The 24,639-nt window shown below is 39.5% G+C and overlaps 1 protein-coding gene across 9 annotated transcripts in view; it reads left to right on the forward strand.

Moving 5' to 3' along the window:
- Window positions 1-24,639, forward strand: part of SCUBE1 (signal peptide, CUB domain and EGF like domain containing 1) — a 245,185-nt gene that overhangs the window by 184,991 nt on the left and 35,555 nt on the right. For all 9 annotated transcript variants that reach the window (XM_048050144.2, XM_066990329.1, XM_013184669.3 and 6 more), the window contains one exon: window positions 5,667-5,789. In XM_048050144.2, the coding sequence (XP_047906101.1) occupies window positions 5,667-5,789 (123 nt within the window). The remainder of the gene's footprint in view (window positions 1-5,666; window positions 5,790-24,639) is intronic.

Genomic DNA, 24,639 nt, shown 5'->3' on the forward strand with positions numbered 1-24,639 from the left:
GTTAATTAGGAAAATTCCTTGCCCCACAACCTAGCCATAAAGCTAATTAAACAGATAACCTTCATTTGCTACCTAGTGGAGCTTCAGTTCAGTAATGATTATCATACATTACAGTTAATTAGCACTGTGGGAGGGAAAATGAGGATGTCACTGAAGTGCAGAATTCAAATTAGAAGTGCTGTAATATATGCCTTATTTCATTTTATAGCTATCTGATGCAGGAAAATCACACACTACCCTACCTGCCTCAGTTTCACCTTTGTTAAGGGAGAAATAATTAAATTTATCTCTGCTGCAGAAGTGTTTTGTAGCTTCAATGTAATAAAGATGTTAAGATCTTGTGCTTTGAAAGCCTCAAATAGAAGATACTGCATAAATAGAATTATTCCTCTCTGAAACATGCAAAGTGTGTTAGAGGCAATGAGCTATGTTTGGAGAGCACAGTCACAGGTAGAGTGGTGGAGCAGCACATGTACTTCTTAAAGTGGAGTATGCCTGTACAGTTTTGCACATATTCACAAAATCTTCCAGAACAAATCACTCAAAAGCCTAGCCCACAAAGGAAGAACAACTGTAATTTAACTACCTTTTTTTTTACTATAAACTACTTTGATTCAAAATGCTTTCTTCACTTAAATTAATCCATTTTAAAGTATTGGTCCTGAAAAGATCAAGTGATAATTACCAATACCCTGTTACACAGATGGAGTAAAGTAGAGAGGTGCTACAACTTGCCAAAACTGCTAGATAAACCCATTGTAAAACTAGAACTAACTCTCTGTAATCTACCAGACAGCATTTAGATTTAGGCTTTCTTACAGTGTCACCGAATCCAGTATGTCTGAGGATATGGAATATCCTTAATAAAATATCCCTGACATACATACAATAGGAAATGTTACTTAGTACATTGCAAGTGTAGCCTAATAGGTTATGTTTATGTTAATTCCAAATTCCTTAATATATTTCATGTTATATTGAGAGAAAAAAAAAAAGAGAGAGAGAGAGAGAAACTATTAAAATAATTGCAATCTGAGCATTGGTGGTAATGTAGAGCAACATGTGCTTTGTGCAAGCTTATACTGTTTGACACGCTGTCTAAGCAAGATAGCCAGTTGGATTGTGCATGGGGATAGAATTCAAGTGTGGAAGAGTAAATTTGTTTTTCTGTGCCTCTATTTCCCCACCTCTGACAAGGTTAAAGAGTTTTGTGGCCTGTTTTATAAAGTACTCTGTGGTCTGCATGAATCACGAAACTAATACCTGTGTCAACAAGACAACAGTAGTTATAATGGTTAGGGAACAGTAGTGATTTTTAGAAGCATGAGAAAAAGAAAGAAAAAAAAGCAAAGGAAAATGTCATGTGTAAGAATAAGAAGCTAAGAAGAGTTGTCAGACTTCCCACTTTGCAGAAAACATGTCTATTGATGTCCACTGTATGTTGATAATAGTATTGTTAATCTTAGCATGCTGTCATTAGTAAAAACTAGAAGGGTGTGAAGTTTCTGTAATAATTTTAGGTTGATCTTGGAGTATATTATTTTTATTTATTTATTTATTATTTTCCTGAAGCTAGGTAGCATTTTTATACTGCAAAGGATTAGGCTGACACAATCAGTTCAAATATTTGTCCAGCCATTGAAAGGAGAAGTCTAACTTCCGCCTGTGATGAGGCTTTGGAAATCTCTATATCCATCATTGTTCAAGAGCTAAGTGAAGATTGCATACTGATTACCCTTTCAGTTGCATTTAAGCAGCTTATGTGGAAAGTTAAATTCTAAGTTGCTTAAAATCCCTACTTTTTAATTTGTTCTCTGACTTGCGTGCTGCAAGGCAAACCTTTGCGAGTTTATATGCATATACACACGTACATGCACACATACCCTGATCAAAACTAGCTCCTTCTAAACACGAATCACAATGAGCAGAGCTTAAAAAGGTACAAGTGGAACAGGAACAGTCTTTCCCATTATTCTTCACAATGACATGAAAACAAAAATAATGGAATGTCAGTTACCTCTAATCAAATTGTGTCTATGTGAGTAAATTTTAATGATTCTGTGGTTTGTCACTGGTCTCTGTTTTCTGTTTCTGCATGTGTCCCATCTGTGCAGGGAACATCAGTTGGTGCTTGTACGTCAGTAGCTTGTGTGAGAGAGGTATCATTTAACAGCATAGACTTACTGCATTAAGAGAAATCGTTTTGGATTTCATTGCTAATGCACTGAAAGTCCATCAGGCCTCCTAGTCTGAAATGACCAGCACATTGTCTGAGCACTGACTGTCAGGGCATTTTGCCTGCAGAGAAACATCCTCTGCAGAGAAATACAGCTCTGTATATACTTTTGCATTCCTAGGGATACCGAGGAACAGAGCACTGTGGAAAGCTTGAGGCATTTTTATGCAACCTGTATCATCAATTGAAAAGGAGCCACTTCAGAGCTATAATTGAAGACACCAACTTTATGACTCTTCTACAGACAGTCCCAATAATAGTACGAGGAGATTTGACTAAGTAATTTCAAAGCTGGTAGATACCATGATGGGTTTCCACTGTGTTTCTTTCCCTGTGTGGTAGGCAGACATGTCACAGAAGTATACTCTGTGAAGTTCACAAAAGGCACTTGACAAAGTTGGGTACCAGACAGTTTAAAGATAAATGGAGCCTCACCTTCTCACACAGTGGAATCATTTATTTTCACATGGCTCATAACACAAATTATTTATAGCTATGGAAAGAAAAATAATGGGAATATAGACTGTTGCAATTTCTATGAACCAGTTAGACACGATATGGTTGGATACTGCTCTCTTTCAAGTGAAATGCAGCAACACACCGCTCTCCATAGAGTGAAATAATTTTACATGCCTTGTCATTCTTGCTATGGCCATGGAAAGAAATACAGTGAAAGCAGAGACACTGGTGCTGTTTGTGTTATTTAGAATGTTTTTGCAGCTAACGGTTTTGACCCCTATTCTGTTTTGATGGTCCTGGTTTCAGAAGGTCACGTCATGTCTTCCAGCTAGAAGAAATGAATAAATACTTTCTTTTCCTGTGGACTCTCCCAGGTTTAACCCAGACCCTGGCTCAGGATTATTCCAAGGAATTGCTGGTGTAAAACTGATATGCTGTATTGTTAGTGGAATTACAACAATTAACAGCTTTAAATCTATCCTCTGAGCCAGGGAGGTTTCATTTTTGTCCATTATGGACTTCAGGGACCCCAAAAAGAAAGTTAGCGAGACTGGAATTTGTAATTTAACATGTGAAATCCAGGGGCTGTCATTTAAAACATCAGTCCTTCAGAATGGTGTTTGACAGTCTGCAAGTAATTTCTGCTTCAAGCAGTCTCAACAGCAGAGTAGCCCAGAGGTCATGTTATTCTTATCATGGGTAAGAGAGACCTTCTTCATGATGGATGACTACTCTATGTGTTTGTGATATTTAATATATTAGTAATTTTAACTCACAATTCCATTTGTCCAAAAGTTTTGTCATAGCAAGCTGAACTATAGTTCGGTACACCTGTGCTGTGAAAAAGGATGGAAGAGTTGTGGTGATCTATCATAAAACCTGTACCACAGTCCCCACATCCTAAAGTTAGGAGGCAGCACTCACGAGATTGGAAATGTCAGCCTGTGGGAATTGTGCCAACAAATCTTACATTTCACTGCTGATCTGGACCTGTGCTTGTAATCACAGCTGAAACCGAATGTGTTGCTGCCTCCAGTCTCATGGTATTATGCAAAGCAGCCAACAGTGTAATCTTCACCAGATTTATCAGGTTGAGAGCCTAAGTTTATCCTTGTTGGCTACTCTATTTCAGTCACCAAAACTTGAGGACCACAGACAACAAACAAGACTCCAGCCATCAGCTCAGTTTGAGAACTCTGTTACCTGAGACACATAGATTGCAGCTACATTTGTGCAAAGCACTCAGGGTGTGGCACTACTATAGCTGCTACCTACCATTTTACCCTCATGCTTTTAATAAGATTGAATGCAAAAGCCACTCCTCTGCAGAACCAGACACAAAAGCAATAAGTAGCAGTATTAGTTCAGAGGGTCTCAGAGCAGCTTTCCTTTCTCTTTTCCAAAAATTCAGCTCACGAACAAACCTTTATAATGATGTATGCTGCCCTTGCTCATTTGAGTTGGACACCCTCCTGAACATATTTCTGTCAATGTCCATGCAACAAAGCACCATTTAGAAAAGCAGGCTGAAATTGCTTCGCAGCTATTAGAAATTCTAGATTTACTTCCTCACTGCTCTTGCAGACATATTTTGCTGCTGGTTGTATTTCATGTGCAGGAATGTGGTAAAAACCATACAACACTCCCATATCTGTAATCATATGTATTCAAAAATGAGTGAATGACTCTCAAAGTCATCCTAAAGTCAAGTTATTTTAAATGCTCCATTCACCAGCATCATGCATCTTTGATAAATTTCCATCTCCACGTATTAGTTCCTAACTTTGTGTTTTGCAACATTTCCTTTTTAAATGGCCAGCTGTTACCTCAAAGTTTCCGAGCTTGTATAGTAAGAGAATTTTCAGAAGGGAAGATCACTCTCCACTCATTTTTCTCAAAGATCTCATTTTCTCTTTCAGACGTGTGCAGCCAGGGCTCTATGACATATTTCTTCTTCTCTGTATTTATCCCTAAAAAGACCTATATTTTTGGCAGTATTCTTCTCCTGAAAACTAGCAGGCTTGGTTTTTTTTTCTTTTTCAGAAAATGTGGATCCATGGTTTTATAACTGGGGGAGGAAGGAAAGGTGCTCTGTATTTCAGATGAGGTTCTATGACCTATTATATACCTATTGCACAACTTTTTATAGAATGGAAAAGGGACTGGTCATTCCAGATTTTCCAAACCTTTGGGAGTAGTTATAGGGTGGAGGAAGTAGAGTCACGAGTCTGAAATTCAGAACAGAGGTCTTTATCTTCATGATCACTTTTTAAAGTAAGAGCCATTGATCCTGTCCTTCATACATATACATGGCTTTCAAATAAAGGCAATAGATGCTATGCCTTGAGAACAACTCAAGAGACAACATCTCACATGCACTTAGTGTTGCTCTGCAAAAACATCAAATCAGAAAGGTTAGAGGTGTGAAAATGGTTATTCAGTGGCACTGTGCTCATAGCGGACAAACTAGCACATAATCCTAAATGTGAGCAAATGTACCTCTGCATTTCTTTATGTAGCGATAATGGAAGTATTTTGTGATAATTCAAATCAAATATGTTTTGCTTTGTGTTTGTTTGCTGTTATTTCATTTTTTCAGGTGTTGTTAGGTTTTGATAGTTCCTATGTAAGGTGAGGGATTCACATCTTACACAGTCTGAAGTCTAGTGTTAGGCACATCACTGCATCTACAAAGAAACTTCCCTAAATTTTTTTTTTTAACATCGAAGTGCCTTGACTTGGTCATCTGTTGGTTGAACTGCGGAGAGAAATACTTCTGTCTCCAGAACAATTCATTCATAGCTGTTTTGTAAGCTTTTCCACAAAGGTTTGGGAAGGGATACATTTGACAAACCTGTTTCCTAGTGGGGACTGCAGCCTCCTTGGGGATCTGAGTAAAGTCCTATATTCCTGCCCTGAAATACTCTAATTACAGCCATGAACTAAATTTTTGCCCATTCATTCCTTGCAGATATTGATGAATGCTTGGTAAACAATGGTGGCTGTGACCATTTCTGCCGAAACACGGTTGGCAGCTTTGAATGCAGCTGCCAGAAAGGCTATAAACTGCTCACAGATGAACGGACCTGTCAAGGTAAATCTTCACTTATTTCACTCTTTGCAAAATGAGGATGTTAATTTGTTAATTTCAACTGATTTTTTGGGGGGGGGGGGCAGGGGAGCGAGAATTAAGTTATTTGTATTACAGATTTTAATCATACTGTCATAGGAGGTAAAATTAGAAAAAACCTGCCAGATTTTGATAATCTGAGATTGGTTTAGAATATTTCCGGAAATGTCTTGTTTCGTTGTTTTTAGTAGTAGGAATGCCAGTGTCCTGAAGCAGGAAAATCCCCGTGGTGTAGTGTAATAAGCACAGGCAGAGTCTTATGTTCAAATCCTTTAATTTGCTGTGATCTTTATGGGACAGAGGTTTACCATATTTACACTGGATTAATTTGGAGTAATTTACTGGAATAGAGCATTTGCAACAGTTAAACTGAAAAAAAGAGTGTAATATATGAGCTCACCTTTGCCTGATAGAATCTGCTTATGGAGCAGGACTTTTGTGAGAATTCAGATGAAGTATGATTTATGTCAAGTTTTTTGTTTGTCATGATTTGTTACCTAAGTCATATAAAATTATATATTCTATGACCAATTAAGTGCATAAGTACTTCCCATTTCAGTACAACAACCCATATACATTTGGAGAAATTACACTTTAAATAGAGAAAAGGAAAGAAGTATTCAAGGATTTTTTTTCTGCAGGAATTGCCTTTTTATTAATTATCTGCATGGGCTTTGCACACGTAAAAGTTATGAAGTCCAGAACAGCATTAGTATTTTAGAGCTTCTTTGTTCATCAACAAAGGAAAAACAAATGTCTGGAGATACATACGACGTTCAAAAGATTTTCCATTCTCATTGGTACTTCTATTATCTGAGAAGTCTACTCCACCCTGAGTGTGTGGTTAGCCACTGAGGAGTCAGTGCAAGGTTGGTTTCATGCTGGGACAGGATGGGAAAAGCTCAGACCAGAACCATTAGTTCTATGATTAGACAGAAAAAAATATTGTTGGGTCATGTCAGTCAAGGATAAGTTGTCAGGTTCCAATACACCTGCTAAAAATAGGAACAAAACGTTAAAAAAAAATATTCCCTTCATGATGCATCTAGAGATAGTTTGGAATAGTTTCTGGTTCTTGAATTTCTTGTATCATGACAGTTTCTCACTGCGGTATCAGCCACAGGTCTTGACACTGAAGTCATTGTAATTACACCAGGGAAAAACTCATAAAGAAAGTTGAGACCTGCATTCTTGTTAGGCAAGAGCAGATAAAAAAATTATGTGTTCATTGTTCAAAGTCTTGGTAACAGACTTTGAAATCTGCCTGTAAATAATCAGTTATTTCTTGTGATGATGAGTATCTAGAAGCAGTTCTGTAAACATCTGTGTTTTGTTTCTTCATGTGCCTGGGCTGCTGAATGAATTAGTTGCTGATGACAGTACATACCATGCAATGAATGAAGCCATAGCTGATCTTCTCACCCTCATGCGATCAGACAAGAATTGTTGGTTTGGAAATACAAACATGACCTGGCCATCCTACTTTTGCCATTGTCAATGAACAAGGGCAGGCACTCTGTCTGCCTGTACATGATACTTTGACTGATATGTTAACTGTAGCTTATCTGCTGCTCTAACAGTCTGATTAGTGCAAACCCAGAGAATTCTTGCTCTGGAGAATTGCTTTGGTCGCGGAAATGCTGGTCCCAGAAATGCTGGTCCCAGAAATGCTGGTCTTTCATAGTGTGAAATGGGGAGGACAAAGTTATTTCCTGTTTGAAGTCTGAAGTATTTGGGCCCCAGAGACTGATTATAGCAACTATGGTATGATGCCAGCTTTGTGGAGGGATCACTGTGATAATTCTGTTCCTGTCTGGTGCTTGAGATGATAATTGTTGACTTAGGCAAACAGAAGGCCTGCTAACAAAGAAAAAGGAAAAGTGGATATAGATCAAGAAATCTGGTGTACTAGTCACTTATACTTTGTTGCTTCCCCTGCAAAGGGGATGTAGTTCGTGGAACTGTTGATACTAATGTCAGGTCTGACGGGAAAATGTGGTTGGGGGTTAAGTGACACTGCTGGCATATAAATCATCCATGTTTTTTTCCGGTAAAATAAGAAATATTTTTTCTGGTAATAGCCAGTCAACACTGACCATTACTGAGAGATTCAGAGAAATTTATTTTAAGTATATTAGCCTTTTCAGTGAGTGAATTAGAGAAGTTTAATCTGTCTTTATAGAAGATGCTGTTATTTGTGTTATATCTGTTATTTTGATTCATAAGAGAGTTTTTAGGACTTGTGATTTTGCTGTAACATTACCTTTCTCCTCTGGTTTTCATTTTACAACTGAAGATTTCTTTAAGTTATAAATCAACGTGTTTAGCAAATACTTATTTAGGACCTTGGAAGTGTATGTTGTTTGGGGTTAAGTCCTATTTAGTTCAGATGGCCTCGCTGGTGTATAGGGAGTTCATCTCCGAATGAGTCCATCACTCACATCAAGGAACAGATTCTGCCAACATTAAACAAAATACCCATGGAAGCAGTCGGTAAGCGTGCCCTTTTAAGACCTGCAGAATCCCTGGATAAGTGTGTGTGTCTGGTTCACAAGAAAGAACCTGTAAAGAAAAAGCCACAGAGATACAGTTTATGTTAGCAACATTTTTCAAACTGTTGAAAAATACAAATAAGCTGTTGCTGCATAACTTTATTTATGTGAATGTTAACTTCAGCACAAGGCAACTTTACATGCTTCAATAAAAAGGTTCTTTCCATATTCCCTGTGAAACTCAGGTTGTCCCATCTCACCTCATTTCCTTGATGTCTTTTCATTGTAGACCTATGTAGACCCATTGTAGAGAGAAAGAGCCAACTTTAGGATTGTAGAGAAATTGTATCAAAAGTCTCAGACTTTGTTCAGGCTGTTTGCATAGCTCCCGCCCCATTGTACCAAGTGTCTTACACACATTCATTATCTTTGTGAAGAGGAAAGTATTTCTCTCTGAGTTTTTCAAGCCGGAAGGGTGAAGTCCAATATAGTAGCTTGCCTAAGATCACACATAGGAATGCCTAGACAGTGCAGAGAATTTTTTCTCAAGTTTTTGTGAATCTGCCCTCTTCCTTCATTACAAGAAAAAGGAAAAACAACAACAACAAAAACTCTTGTATTTGTGTTTATACCCTGCTACGAAAATTCATAATTTTTCAGTAACTCTGAAGCTTGCTGATCAGTTGGAGCCACTGGCTAGCCACCCTGCATGTAGAGGGCTTGTATAAGCAGGCTTTGCATTTGTAAAGTGCATTAAAATGTTCTGCATTTGCCTGTTTACAGCTAAACCATTTTTAGCCCTGGTTGCAAAGAAAACTATTGTCAATCACAGATTACTTCTGCTAGGGAGTGGTTCTCACGCTGGGCCTCCTTGTTAGACAAGGAGAATGTAGGGGGTTTCTCTTCCTTTCCCCTCCCCTGCATTCCAACCATTTAAAAGGAAACTTATTTGTAACCCAGAAGGTGAAGAATCCACATTGCCTTGCCAGCAATATTGTGGAGACTAATACGACTTTCCCAGAGTCTCTCTTTTCATGCAAACTTAAAAATAGTGTTGGTTTTTTTTCACCTTTGGCGCTGAAATCACTGTTTGACAATGCCAAACCCATCTATTGTGTATTATTTTAAAAGATCCCTTAAGCCTAAAGAATTTAAAACTCATTGGTACGGAAAGAAACCATTGGATCTGTTTGTATAAACCTTGCAAAAAGAGGCCCGCGTCTCCTTTGAGCATTTAATAGCTATATTTATAGCAAGAAGAGGTTATATTTGTAACCTTTGCAGTAATTAACAGCAGGACAAGAATTCAGATTAGTTTTAGAATGACATCAGCAACATAACATCGAGCAAGACTGCTTAAAGCTGAATGTGTATAAGTGCAGACGTAATTACCTTAATCCTCAGCCAATATGAGTTTTAAAGCCAGTTAACTTAATTGCTTATTCAGTTTCTGTTTATTGTGCAGTGATCTTGAAAAAAATTCAACAATAAGCACTCTCTCTGCTCCACTTAAGTTCAAGCTTCATTAAGCACCCAGAAAAATGTGTGAAATTCTATCATAAATAATTTTCTCTTCCTGCTGTAGGAATTGCCTTTTGCAAAGGAAGACAAGGAGAGACAGCATGCACATTTGTCATAACTCTCCAGGGAGTCCATTTGTCGTAACTCTCCATTCAGAAAAAAAAAATAGTGCTTTTAGTGGGATCATGCAGTGAACAACATGCAATACTTCGGACTGCTAAATCTACACTCTGCTCCTCTGCCCCTCTCTAACTCTGCCCAAAATAGAGCCAAATCCTTGTATGCTGAGGAATTTAACCTTCTGCAGGAGGCAATTCAAGGCATTTGCATCATTCTAGTCCACTTACAGCCTCAAAAGCAGGCTTAAGTGGGGCTTGATGATTGCTAGATCTCACAGACACGGTGTTCAGCCATAATGAAACCTGTCCAAGTAGCCATTTCACCAACCATTTCAATCGATACAGCCACTGTAAAAGGAGATGATTGTCCACCAGGCAGAAGTACCCCTCTGGCATGTGGAATACCTGCACAGGCTCTCTGGCATTTCTAGAGCTTCTTTAAAGCTATGTGTTCACAATCAGTAGTTGATGGCATTTTTTATTCGCTTTGACATATTTCCTGTTTGATTGTTGATTATTCTTTACTGTTTTCCTACCAGATTTGAAATGAATGCAATGACTATTTTATAACTAGGTGTTGGAATAGAGTGCCTCATAGTCTGCTATTGGTAGTACTGTTGTCTGTCTAAAGGAAGTTCAGAGATGTCAGTTTATTCAACAGGAAATCCAAAACAAAATTTGGCTCACTAGCTTCATGACATATTGAATTTTCCTTCTAGTAATTTTCTGTGGGCACATTTTGCTAGAGGTTTGGGGTTTTATAACACTACAAAACTATCCAGTAAAAGCCCAAGTATAGCTGATGTGTTTTGTTGTTTGTTTGTGTGCTTTTTTTTTTCCTTCACAAAAAAAGAGAAAGATGTGAGCATATCCACTATCATGTTCATGTATTTGGACTTGTCTTTCTTTCTTTTAAAGCAATGTGTTTCTTATGCGCCATACTGTATCCCACCTTCCTGTCTCCTCAGCTTCACTTCCAGACAAGTGTTCCTCAAAACTTGACACTCATGGAGTGGAGAAACTGAAAGAGATGGCTAGAGCCAGGTATGCTGTGAGCAGATATTAAGGCAGTTTCCTTAGTAACTGCCAGCATATCACAATGCTGACCTGTGAAATACTTCAAACATTGCCCAACTGGTGTTTTTGTTTTTTTCTGTTTTGTTGTTGTTGTTGTTCTGTTTGTGTTTTTTTTTTCCCCTCAGGTTGTCTATGAGCAGGCTTTAAATAAGATTTGAACCCAGTCTTAGGGCTGCTTTGTTAACCCGTACACCACAGAACCATAATCCATGCAGTCCTAAAATAATGCTGTTAAATGAGAGACCCTTTTTTATTGCCAAGTAGGTTTTCTTTCCAGAGAATTTGAAGTGATTAATCCTAGTTGACCCTATGAGTGATATGTTAGTAGAAGGATGCTTCACATAGAGCTACCAATGGATAATTGTCAAGAGATACCTTCTTGCATTTCAGAACAAGAGAAAGAAAATAGCACCTTGAAAAATACAGTAACTGTCTATGATCCAAGGATCACACAGGCCTGATCTTGAAACATTGCCATATTAATTGGATATCTAATCCCCCCTAATAACATCCATCTTTTCACTTACTTGTGCAAAATATGCACTATTAGCCTTCCAAGGGCAATCTCTCACATGATATCTCCATTTTGAAAATGCTTATGAAATGAGAGATTAATCATACAGGGAATGACAGATAGAAAGTGTTTGTGGGAATTATTTTTGGCCTAAAGAAGCCCACAAAGATTAACTACAAAGATCTCTCTATACTCTTCTGTATGGAAGCATTGATAATAAATATGGCTGTACAGAACCAGTTTAAACTCAAGTAAATCAGTGCATCCATACCAGCAGCACTGAATCACCAAGCATCTTGAATATAGAGGGACCAAATTAAAAAATAAAAAGGGACCAGAGATGGTTTTCTTCACTAGGTTACATGACAGTGACCTGCCACCCACATTTGATCATGTAACCCAGTAAAGCAGTTGACCTTGTCCCGGTCACATAATCTGATGGAGGTCTCAGGATGAGGATACAGCCCTTGCATTGATTTATACAGCCACCAATCTTAAGTTACTTAACTGAATGCATGGATAGAGATCAGGGCTGGAGCATCTGTCCCTCTCTCTCTCACTGCACCGTGAAAATGGAAGACAGGGAGAATCCCATGTCCTGTGCCCCAGTTTTAAAAGCCTGAAGAAATTCCTTGTACCAGGAAAGGGGAATTTTATGCCATGACTCTCCAAGCCGAGACAAAATTTCTTTTTACCTTACTGCTGCTCCTATAACTCTTCTTGCTCTAAGTAGCTCAGATGAATAGCTGAGTATATCTATCCTAGTGTAGTCCCAGAGACAGTGAGCTGTGGGAGATTGCAGATGGATACAGCTGCACCATGCTGTAATTGCACACATGATGAAATCTTTCAGCTAATCTGTATTGGTGCTAGAACTTATGTTTCAAGCAAGTTAGTTTAAAAGACACTGGTTGAAACCCTGATCCCTCATATTCAATGGATCAGCATCACAGTTTGGCTGACTTACCAGTGAAAACTGTTAAAAAGTTTTGTTGTTGTTCCACGCTTTTCTTTCCTTTTCTTCCCCACTAAAGAAACAAAAGAAGCAAATGTACAATAACAGGAGCATTATTTAGCCTGTCCCTTCTTTTGGAATGGCACTAAAGTACTGCTCTGTCACAGCTTCACAGCCAGGCAAGAGACATAAAGGGGATAGTAGCAGAAATATTATTTCTTAGTGTTTTTTTTTTTTCTTAATATTTATAATACATTTTTACCTTAACCCACGCAAACCTCTCTCTCAGGATGTCACACTCATGGTTCAGGACTGGACTGCAGCCAGTGCAGAGCATTAGCAAGCCTTAAGGGTGCTGCTCTCTGTGTCCCTGCAAGAGAAGGCAGCAATGGGGATGAGGAGCTAGCAGGCTTACAAGTCCCCTCACTGACATTTGCCTGAGTTTGCATGTGCTGTAAGCTGTAGGTTTTCAGCAGACAGAGAAAATATCCAGGGCTTCATTTTGCTCTCGCTTACATAAGTAAGAAGGCTACTGTACTTGGCAGACTTCTGTACTCACATTGCAGTCACACTAAAGGAATCTGCTGGTCCTCATTGCATTAAACCACTTGAACAGGGTGAGTCAGTGCCAGTGCAGGGTTGACTAATGAGAGAAAGGGATGAAGGGACACAAGCCATTTGTGTATCAACACTCATTTGTGTGATACACATGAAGGAGAGTGGTTTTGCCTTGATGCACTTGTCCCCTCACCAACATAAGATAGCCATGCTGTAAGATACAAAATACATTTTCTTGATTTGGACTGATTTGCAGCCAATCCAGCTGTGTCTGGCCCAATATGTTTGGTTCTATGCACATGTGGCGTACAAACAACTGTGCTGGTTCAGCTGCTGAGGTAGGTCGAGAACCAGGAAGAGTCTGGAGTGCTGGAGGCGATCCTGGGAGCTGCTTGTGGAAATCAGTGTGTCTCACAGAAAGAAAATTTGAGATGATTTCCCTGTCACTGATCATGTACGTTCCCTATGCAGATTTTCTGTAAGGCACTGTGTGTCACTGAGGCTTGCAAAAATATCTTGCTTATGACAGGCACCATATTGCTTCTGGCATCAGGTTAAAAAATACGCTGCTGGGAAGCAACATGTTACATTGTCAATAAAAGGAATACATCTCAAAACCTTTCTGTTATACATGGTGCTTACTCTTGGTGTCAGTGAGATTGTGAATAGTGGTACAGTCTGCCTCTGTGAGAAAAAAAGGGCTGCAAGATCATACGCAGAGACAATAAATACCTCAGGCATAAATTATGAACAGTTCTAGCCAGTACAAGTTTGTTTGCCAAGTGATAGTATCTCCCATGTTGGTTGTAGCAATTATGTCTGCTGAAAGGTGAAAACAAATACATTCCCCCCCCACCTCCAGTTCTCCTCTCTTCAGCACATACAGATTTATCATGAGTTAAAAGTAAATTTTGTTTGGTGGCTGCTGCTTGGAAGGAATATTAAACCTCATAATCTAAGCTTTAAATCAATTTCTAATGGGATGAGACCTAATGTGGGGAGGGCAGCTGGGGCAGGTTATTCCACCTCTGTTTTCCCATGAAGCTTCTGACACGGGCTACTGTTGGAAGTAAGATACTAGATTAGTTTGACCTCAGGTCTCATTCAGTATTGCAGCTCTTGTATTCCCGTGTTAAGCTCTGTAACGCATATTGCTATAAAATTGCTTTCTACAGCTCTGTCTGACCCCCCCCCCCCAAGTGATGTTGTGCGTGGGAAGCCAAGCAAAACGTTCCGTTAATGTTTAGAAGGAGAATTTGAGATATATTTTTCATTTGATGCTGTAGGATTTAGTACATGCATAGTGCAGAAATGATTTTACTGGATTAAAATCATATTATGTATTAATGAATTACCAGGATATGAGTCAGCCTTGGAATAGTTTGAGCAGGAAAGTAGCATTGTTCCACAAACAATAATCTGTTGATAAATAGTGGTGAAAGCTGTAATTCAATAGGAATGGTTTTTGAAGAGAACCAGAGAGAGACTCTATGTATATATACTCTCCACTATTGCAGTGGTGCACCTTGAGATAATGCCATGTTACAGCTCTCACTCATTTAATAACCTTAAGGGCAGGAATCCTTTACACTAAGTGCTGTACAAAATTGCAGGAAAATGGCAATCCTATCCCAAATGTTCAGAGGAGCTCCATCTTCCTGTGCTTGTTTCTACCCTTCTGGGCCTTTTAAAAGTGCTCAATTTTGTGTACTTTTTTCTAATGAGAATAAAATCCCTTAAGATCCTAACTCATTTAAGCAAAGGAGTGTGATTTTCTTCCAGAAGCCATGTTATGAACTGTTACTACTTGTGCTGATAATTTTCTGATGAGCCCTGCGTTAGGACAGGTGAGATAAAAACAAAAATTTAAGCCCAAATATTAAGAGGCAAAGAGATGGAGGAGTATTTCCTGGGTTATTGTTGGGTGGAGTTTTTTTTGATTCATATTTGCAAAAAGCTTCTGTTCATGTTTTTGGAGTGATACCTGCCATTCCTGGACTCCCTGGAGGCCGGCCTTCCTGGGTGGAAGTAGTGGCGTGGAGCAGAGCACACATGAAGAGCCCAATGGAGGGTACACTTTTCTGCGGGCACAAGCCACAACTCTTGGAGCCTGTGGCAGACCATGAGTTGCAGGCAAACAATCAGCAAGCATGTGGCAGAGACAAGAGGCTGTCTATTTTCATGGCCTCTTCTGCTTTTCTCATTGCCTTACAGTGGCAAGCATTTTCACCTCTCTGCTTCCATATGCCCTCCTCACACCTTGATCTGATCCTCAGATTGAGTGCTTGCAAAGAAGGAGGTGACTTGTGCTAGTTCTGGACCTCAGGACAAGGTTTCTAATTACTTTTTAAACAAGCCATTGAAGCAGAGCCAGAGAACAGCAATTATTGTTTGTATTAAGTGGCCACTGACTTCATTGGGAGCTTGAAGTAAGCTAGGGATGCACAATCAGAATGACAGGAGGTGAAGTGCAGCATTTGATTTTTCAGTTGAAAGCTGAAACAGTGTTGTTGTACTTGCTCTTTCAGCACCATCAAATAACACTAAAGCAGATTTTGACCCAGAGCAGCCCCTTATTCCTTCAAGAAATCTCACTAGCAGCTACTACTCAGTGGTGATGGAGACAGCTTGGCAAAGAGAAGTTCTTTCTTTCCAGAAATATGTCTAAAAAACAAATGTATTGCAAGATAGAGGGAATATTCCTCACTTGATACACAGAGGGTAAAGCCTTTTTTGTTTGTCTCATCAGGCTGTTAAGTTGCTCTTACAGAGTTGCTGTGTAAATAGTGGCTTGAGCAGAGTGCAGACAACTAAATATGTTTATATTTGTAGGAAAACAAATAAACCTGCCTGAAGTTTCTTTTAATGCATTTCTGCAGTTGATATATGGCTTTTCCTACCCCAAACACTTGATGCTGTAGCACAGTTTATTGCTGTAATAGCAGTAGATAACTCAACTTGCCTTTGCCTTGGAAAATGATTGATTTTGGAAAAGAATACGTTTGTTTATAAAATCTTGGCAATGATCTGATGAAAGTACTTTGTTTTCTTAAAAAAATGTTGGGAAAGTAGTGACTTTAATTGCATTTTAGATTGTCCTAGCAAAACAATGGTAAGAGGATAAACATAATAGGAGCTAAAGCCAATTGCCTCCTACTGGGTTCCTCAGGTTAACAGAGGAGCCTGAGCACAACAAAGCCCTCATGTAATGGAGAGGAGCTGCAGGGTGGGAAAGAGCTCAGACAGGTAAACATAGACCCAAGAGCAAGGGTTCTGTCTGGGAAATCTACAGGCCATCTAGCGTTGACACTATTTCAGTTGCCAATATTAAGCTCATCACACAAAAGCTTAGTCTTTTGCCTTCTTGTCTCTACATTTCTCCCTCTTTCACCTTCTATCTCAGCAGATTCAGCCCTCCAACAGCCCTCAAGGCTTGGAGGCCTTTATGTTTCCACTAAGGATTTGTGTCCAACTGTCACATGTAGAAATACCTCTACAACCTATACAAGCAACTTGACTCGAGAGGATCTTTATTTTGTTACCATAGATAAGGCTGTGTTTCAAAATCTTGTCTCAAAGACTCTCTGTTCATAATGTGTTGGGGCCATGAAGCTAATAAAGGCAATGTCAGATATGTGTTGGCGGTGGTGGCCCCCAAATGCAGAACAATGCATTTGTTAGCATGTGCATATTCTTTTCATATTAACAATGCAGGTGTGATTGTTGAAATGCTCATGCAGGGCACTGAGAAGAGCTGTCATGAGAGAACTACACATTCTGATGCCCACAGTGCTACAACTTTGTTGGTGCTAGCATGCGTAACAGATTAGACTGATCACAAGTGTCACTGAGTGTAGTTGCACTTGCATTCTCCAACCTAAGCATTCAGAGGTGTGGTTTTAACTCAGGCTCATTTATCATAGCTTTGTTAACCTTTCTCTGATTTGCCATCACCTAAAGGTTCCAAATGTACTTACTCTTTCTTTGCTCTTGTACATGGCCTTTCATCAAGCAGTTTCAGCCCTTCCAGATCCAATAGTGTGTAGATTTTGTAGCTCTTAGGGGAAAAAAATAGCAAAGTGCTTAGTTCCACTCATTTCCTATTGATTTTAAAAGTAATAGGTTCTAAAAATGAACAATATTGTTGAAGGTACTTGTGCATTGCGGATATTATTATCTTTTGTTGTATTTAGCAGATAGCTGTGCACTACTCGGATTCAGATCCCTATAGTGCATTTTATAATCTTTAAAAAATTCTTTAGAAGTCCTTTTAAAAATTGTTACAAGGATAACAATAAACACAAAGTAGGATGAAAGCAACTGCCATGAGCTCATGGTGAGACTAAGTGCAATGAGCTTGACAGTGAAAACCATATTTGAAATCTTCCTTTCCAAATGCCTTTTTAGAACACCTCCCTTCATGTCTGTGACCTTGGCAGTCTTACTAATTTTATGCCATTGTGTCTAGTTATTAGTATGTTTTCTTCCTATTCCATAGGAGACCCAGAAAACTTTCTCACGTGCAAAAATAATATTTCTTCTTTTAAACTTCTTTATTTTAAATTATCTCCAAACCTGTCTCTGGTGATTGGTAAGTTTCTCTGCAAACCCTCCTCGGAGACTCCACTAGATGAGGGCTCTTCTGCCCTCTCTGCCCCCTTTCCCTGCCCAAGAGCGGATGGGGATCCCTCAAGTTTCTTCTCTTGGAGTACACGAGTACTCAGTCTGAGGGTGTCTAGAGGGTGTCTGTACAGACAGGATATATGGAACGTGTCACAGATGTATAGGCGCCTTGCAGTGCATGCTCCCAGGAGGTGACCAGCCTCAGCTGCAGCGCAGGTCTCTGGCCTCTCCCCAGCTCCAGAAGCTCAGACATCTGGTAAAGCAGGTCAGTAAATTACACACTACATTGACTAAGGTTATCTGTCAAGTGATTTCACAGATTGAGGGAGAAGCCATGGCAGTGTTGGTTGAAATATGGTGAGAGGCACTGGGAAATATCGGGCTAAGGAGAACTGAGGATGTGTTACCTGATGTAAGTGACAAGGTGAATAGTCTGCATATAAGAAACAAACATTTCTCATTAGATATGAAATGTACTGCTGCCTTCTACTCAGAGAGCCTCAGTACCCAGCATCTGGTTTCTCATTCCTCTATCAGTTATGACAGCTGGTCAAATTCAGAATTGCTGACCAGTTCAGCTCAGCTGAAGAGGAAGAGAAGTGAAGGAAGAGGCTTGGCTTAGCAATACTGAGGCCACGTTCCTTTTTCTCCTCAGCAGTCCCATGGGCAGCACCATTCTCCAGCTCCTCTTGCAGTGCCAAGATTTAGCAAGTACCTTTGTGTTGAAAATATTGGAAGAAATGATTGTCTTCTAGAAAGGGAAATTATCGGGTAGTCCTCTACCATTATTCTGTTTTCAGTTTGCTGCTTCTTACCAAAAAAAAAGAATGTAGTGGGGTCTTTCATAGTGCTGCAGGGAAAAAATGTGGAAAACTTTTTACTTTGCCAAACAGCAGAGAAATAATAATGTAATAATAATGATGATGGTGATGATGATGTATTTCATTACAGAAATGTAAAAACCCTTGGGCCAAATCCCACCATCTTTATTCAAAGATACCCCCAAAGACCCCAAAGTTAGCTGCCAAGTTTTGCCTGGCTGAAATTGCCAAATTCTGCAGTTTCCATCCAAAACTATAAATCTTTCCAGCTCCTAAGGCAAACCTTCTGGTGATCCAAAAGCAAGCAAATGGGTCTGTGGCTGATGCATGAGGCAGAACAAAACCATATTGACTGGGAGCAGAATTGGCTCTGCAGTGCTGACAGGAAGAGGAATGTATGGTGGTCAGTTGACTTAGCACATGCATTAAGGGGAACACATAGGGAATAGATATTTACAGCACTAAGATGTCATTTTGCAGCCCCATTTCTGCAGATTCTGAGAAAGCCCTGAAGGAAGCTTGTGGAAGAGAAGGAGCTTGTGGACTGTGTGTGGATGAAAATTAAAAAGGGAATTTTTGAAAGAAATGGAGAAGAGAAGGGAAAATTAATTTGTTGGTACGTGAGATCACATAAAACTCCCTTGGAAGAATTCCTAAAGAAAGGATTGTATTTACTCTGGAGAGCGAGTAAACAGTTTAGACCTACAATTTTATTGCCAAGTCTCAGTGTTTAACCTTCTTTCCTTCTGCTTTCAACCCCCAGAGATAGCAAAGCGGTTTCCAGAAAGTGCAACTGGGTACTTATAATAGGTCTGATAGCAAAGATAAAGAAAACAAGCTGCTACTTGCCTTTAAAGACTCTCCCAATTGTACTGTCTTGTTCTTTCCAACTGCAGTTCCCTTTGCTGTAACTTCTGGGTAAACAGTGGGAACTGCTCTGATGTTAATGATGATGATGAGTTTGCTGGGTTAAGAGTTGTCCCCTTGGTGCATAGCATCAAAGAAAGATCTGACTACTGCAGTTCCCCTAATCACTGAAGGGGCCATTGAATGATTACCGTCTTCTGAACTTCACTGCTCTGGTGATATGAATTAACAGAGGCAGCCAGCCAGCCCAAGGGAACTACTTAGTTGAGTTTTGCTTTCTTGTGTGTAACCTCAGACCCAACAAGATACTACAAGAAATACATCAAGAGGTACTTGCTGATTCCTGGGAGGATCAGGTATGCACTACACTCTTATAAGAGAAATTATTCAGCCTTTACCAGATTTAGCAATTAAAAACGATTGCACTAATTTGAACTCTAAAAAATAAACTGATGGAGGGCACTAGGAATTTACTCCAGGAAAACATCTAGACCATCTGTTCAGGAAGAGGGATGCTTTTGGAGGTTACCAAGCAAAGTGCTAGATGCTGCTTAAGTGCAGGAGGTCAGGCTAAATGAGCATGGTCATCTTGCTAGTATTAAATAAACTCATTCTATCAAAATAAATGTCCAGTTTCTGTCCACAGTGGTAGGACTTAGAAGACAAGCCTTGGACATGTAGCAGAAGTGTGAGTACACACAGAAAGAAGAAATCAGTGATGTCCAGATATTTCTTAGAGCACAATATGAGTATCTGAAGTCATCAGACCAGAATGATAAACAGTAGAGACAACTGTGGCTCCCTAAATTGCATTTGCACCAGAGCTATAGAGTGGTAATTCTGCATTTAGTACTCTACAAAGACAGAGAAAGACACAGCCTTTCTTAAGAGTGATGATCAGCAGTTTGACAGCCTCAAGAACAGAGATAACAGGTTATTGAAGTTATTATGGGTACAGATAGCCTGACAGGGAGGTGAAGACAAGCTGTTTCCAGGATCTCAATATACTGGATAAACAGGATATACAGACATAAAAAGATACTGAGGCAGTGAGGTAGAACTATGTAGATGATAATACCAGCGGTCCTTACTGCAGCTAATACTAGCGGTCCTTACTGCAGCTATGGACTGGAAAGGATGGGCCTCACACTCTAGGCATTGCATACCACACTGACTTAAAAGGAAACCGTGGCCTAGTTGCATCTTCCAGGGCATTTGGCTGCTCAGCAGAGCGCTGCCTTCTTGCTAAGCCAGCCTGGATGGGCTGGCAGGCTCAAGGTCCGTGGAGACCCTACTGCTGTCACAGAAGCTTGGGCTACCAGGTAGCGTGCAAGAAAGCAGCTCCCTCAGGATGGTGAACCCAGAGGAATGACTCTAATTAGTGAAGTCAGTGTTAATCTACTGCTGTCCTAGAAAGTGTTGCCCTCTGGGGCAGCAAGTATCTTCTGTGAGTTGGAGAGCAGAAGCTAACTTGAGCCCAAAGTCCTCCAGTGGGAACATGATTGGAGGCACATCTGCGTGACCCTGGTGTCACTGCAGGTCCTTATCAATTTCACGGCTCCCATGTGGACAAAGACATGGACCTACTTGTAGCATTGCTGCCTAAATCTATTGCTAGAGATTAGAGACATGCTATTTGCTACTAGTGAAATCAAGGGTACAACTAAATGCTTTATTTAGACTAGGAAAACTAGATTAACTCTAATTTGCTATGGGCAAATTTTTGTTTGTGAACTGAACCAAGGCAGCATGTTTAAATAATGCATGGAGCAGTGGTCCTATCTTTATTAGAGCGGGTAGGAAGCAAAAATTCTGCAAAATTTGGCACTCACTGCTTCCGTGTGCCTATCCCTGATATAAAAATAGTTTCATTTTGTAAATCCTTGCCCTGTCTCCTCTATGGGATGCTTACATAATAAGTCACAGGTTTCTAATCATTTATTGCATCTGTCTCTAGTATATTTTGCAAGTTTCTTTTACATTTTATATAGATTTATTTGTTTTACTACCACTTCGCATTCTAAGAACAAATCATCTGTAATAAAAAGCACATTTCCTTGCAAGCAGAATCAATTTCCTTCAGAAGTCTTTCGTTCCCTGATTAGCATGTTACATTTGGTCTTCACTAATCACAACTGTGAGCAATAAAATTCTTAAATAAATAAATGCTCTGGTCCAAGTCAATGTTAGTCATAATGGACGATTTCCTACTTATATTTCTGAAACACAAGATGTGACTGGGCTACTTAGATACTTACATTCACATTAAAAATATAACAATTAAGGCCAGATCTGTTTTTCTGCAGGTCATTAGTATGTTATTAAGTCTCAGCAGCAAGTTGATTTGATTGCAAGTCAGTATTGTTGTGGGAAGCCTAAATAGGTGTGGTTTTTCAATTACTTTTAAGGGTTTGGGGTTATAGGTTGGTTTGGTGTTTTTTTCCCTATTTGTTAGCCTGCTTCAGAAGCACTCAGTGAGAAAGCAATGAAGTAGAAGTTTTGCATATTACTAGGTCTTTCTATGTTTCCTCTTCATTCGTTTTATTTTTGTAACCATGAAATGTAAGAAGTTAGCTATAAGCCGTTCCTTCTAGTTGGTGCTGTATGTGTATTGGAGAGTTATGTTCTCAGATGGAGGATGTATTTTTACTAACAGTGAATAGGAGTAAGTCACTGTGGATCAGAAAACGAGCTGTGGTGGAAACCCCTCTTGTGGCTGCTGTAGCAAAATAATACCTTTCCCAATAATGAATTTAAACCAGCATTTGTTGGAGAGCATAGTTTGAATCATGGCTCCCTATGGTCCAGCAACCACTCAGATTAAGATACATGGTTTCCCTGGTGTCTGTCAAATATTGTTGGAAACCACTCTGGCTGGGCTGTAAGGTGAACAACGTTACATGGGTGGTATGAATTCCCTGCAGAAACTGGAGGATGGAGGTGGGGGGGTAAGACAGAAAATCACTTTCAGTCAAAAATACATATAAAAAAGCATTAGTGTTTATTTTAAAAACATCATCTAACAGTTTTTTAGAGTTTCTATGTATGTGTGCTTAATGAATGAGAAAAAGGAGAAGCGCTGTTTCTTAGAGGAGCCAGTGACTTGGAAGCTGAGGACTGTGAGCAGAAACATTCTGCCTAGCCTTGGGTTTGCTTTGTGTGCGTGATCAGTTGAGTGGGGTACTCCACAATGAGTCTGCATTTGGCTGGGGCTTAAACGCAAACCGAGGGTGTGTGAGAAGGCCGAAACAAAGCTATGTGTTGCAGACTCTTGCACAGGGAGAATGACTCCCACTGTGGTGCCGCACTGGGAGATAACCCCTCTGTACTGATCGGTTGCTTTGTGTGTCCCAGTGGGACACCTGGGCCATCACTACCAGCAAGGGGCCGAACACTACTGGCACATGAATCAGAAAGCCACAGATTCCTTGCTGCGTATATTCTTCACAGCATCCTGAGCAGCATTGAAATATATATAAGTTTTTGCTGCAATAATGAAGGTATACTTAACTGGGAGAAGGATTGGGAGCGTATGAAGTAATGACTATGATAGCACCTCAAATTATTAATGTGATATTATGACCTTTTTTGGCTGAGGTCATCTATCAGCATTCAGGGTGTCAGGAGTCACTTTCAGTGATAAAGGAATTGATGGAAGAAATGGATATTTATTTTTATTTTACTTTATATTTCTGTGCAAAAAGTCATTCTATTCTATTTCTATTTAATACAGCACATTTAAATTTAATCTATATATTTTGTATATATGCCATGATCTAGCGTATATTCCATGTCTTGCCTTACAGAGGCAAATCAAATATAAGATGGGTTCTTTGTTTACAGTGCCCAGAACTGATCCGGTCTGCACCCACAGATTTTATTGATTGTCTCAGAGCCCCTCCTGTATTGTTCTCTATGGTATAAATAGTACCATCAAATAATAGTGACCTCCTTTACCATGTCTATTTTCAGACCTCATGAAAAATATGTCAAACAATAAGACCAAACTCTTATTCAAGTATCACGTGGCCTGTATTTTGGAAGGAGACTCCCAGTTTCATAAATTAACCTATTTGTTTAATGCATGTCTCTGAGAAAAACTGTCCTGATGGCCATTAGGTTACACTAACCAATTTAATCACTTGTCATTTTATTTGTTAATACTAATAACATTAAGGAAGAAAAAAGGGGGGAGGAGGGATATATTTTTGCAATAAATTTTTAACATGTGGTTGGCCAAGCTGAGCACTGAATTGTTCAGTTCTATAACCACAACACAAGATCACCTATGTACTATGTGCAAGGTGAATTTTGCATGTGTGTATTCTGACTGGAAATCATAACAGATTCTACATTGGTTTGCAGTCCTCAAAGCATCTCCAAATCCACTATTCTTTATCAGCCTTGCTTTTAAATATTTAGCATTGAGCTGTTTGCTTGCAGTGCTAATGCTTTTTGAAATGCCCTGCATTGCACTTAAATTTTCTCATCATTGATTTCTTTTAATTCCTCTGAAATTTATTGTAGAGGAAAAAAGCAATGGCAATCAAGAATATAGGGCACTGCATTTTAGGAATTGGAGTACAGAAAGAAGCCTTTCACTTCAGAGCTGCTGGTAAGAATTCAGCTCAGCTTCAGATTTAGCAAAAATCATTACTGTGTGATGGCTTCTTGGTGCCCTGCACTCTACATCCACAAATGAGTCAGCGTCCGCATCGCACGAACCACCAGAACAATTAATGCTACTGTAATTGGGAGTCTTCTGGCAGCATCAGTGGAAAGGGCAGGGACTGAGTGAGCATGGAAAAAGAGCTGTTTTCTCCCTGCTCCTTCAGGTCACCACTGAGACATAACTGTGTGAGGAAACCTTTAAGAAATTAGCTCTGTGGTAGCTCTCCTTCTGGAGAAAAATGGAAGACTTTACTTGCCAGTACTGACAATCTGACACCCACTTACAAACATTATATTCAAGAACAAGAAAGATCATTAAGAGATTGTTTAATGCGTGAAAGCATGAACTTAAAAAAAAAATGGTTGAACTAACAAGAAAATCCAAAGTGCTGACTTAAAATAATAGGAACAGAGCCCAGCAAATATTATAAAGCCTGACCACCATTGGCAACAGTTGTTTCCCTCGAAAATACAGAAAATCCTGCTCTTTTATTAAACCATTGAACAATCTCTTCAATTTGAATCTGTCTCCTTGGAGATGAGAATGTGGATTGATAGAAGTGATTCTGGACTACATTCAGGCTGAGATGATGCCT

The sequence above is a fragment of the Anser cygnoides genome, chromosome 1 (genome assembly GCF_040182565.1).
Source record: "Anser cygnoides isolate HZ-2024a breed goose chromosome 1, Taihu_goose_T2T_genome, whole genome shotgun sequence".
Classification (NCBI taxonomy): domain Eukaryota; kingdom Metazoa; phylum Chordata; class Aves; order Anseriformes; family Anatidae; genus Anser; species Anser cygnoides.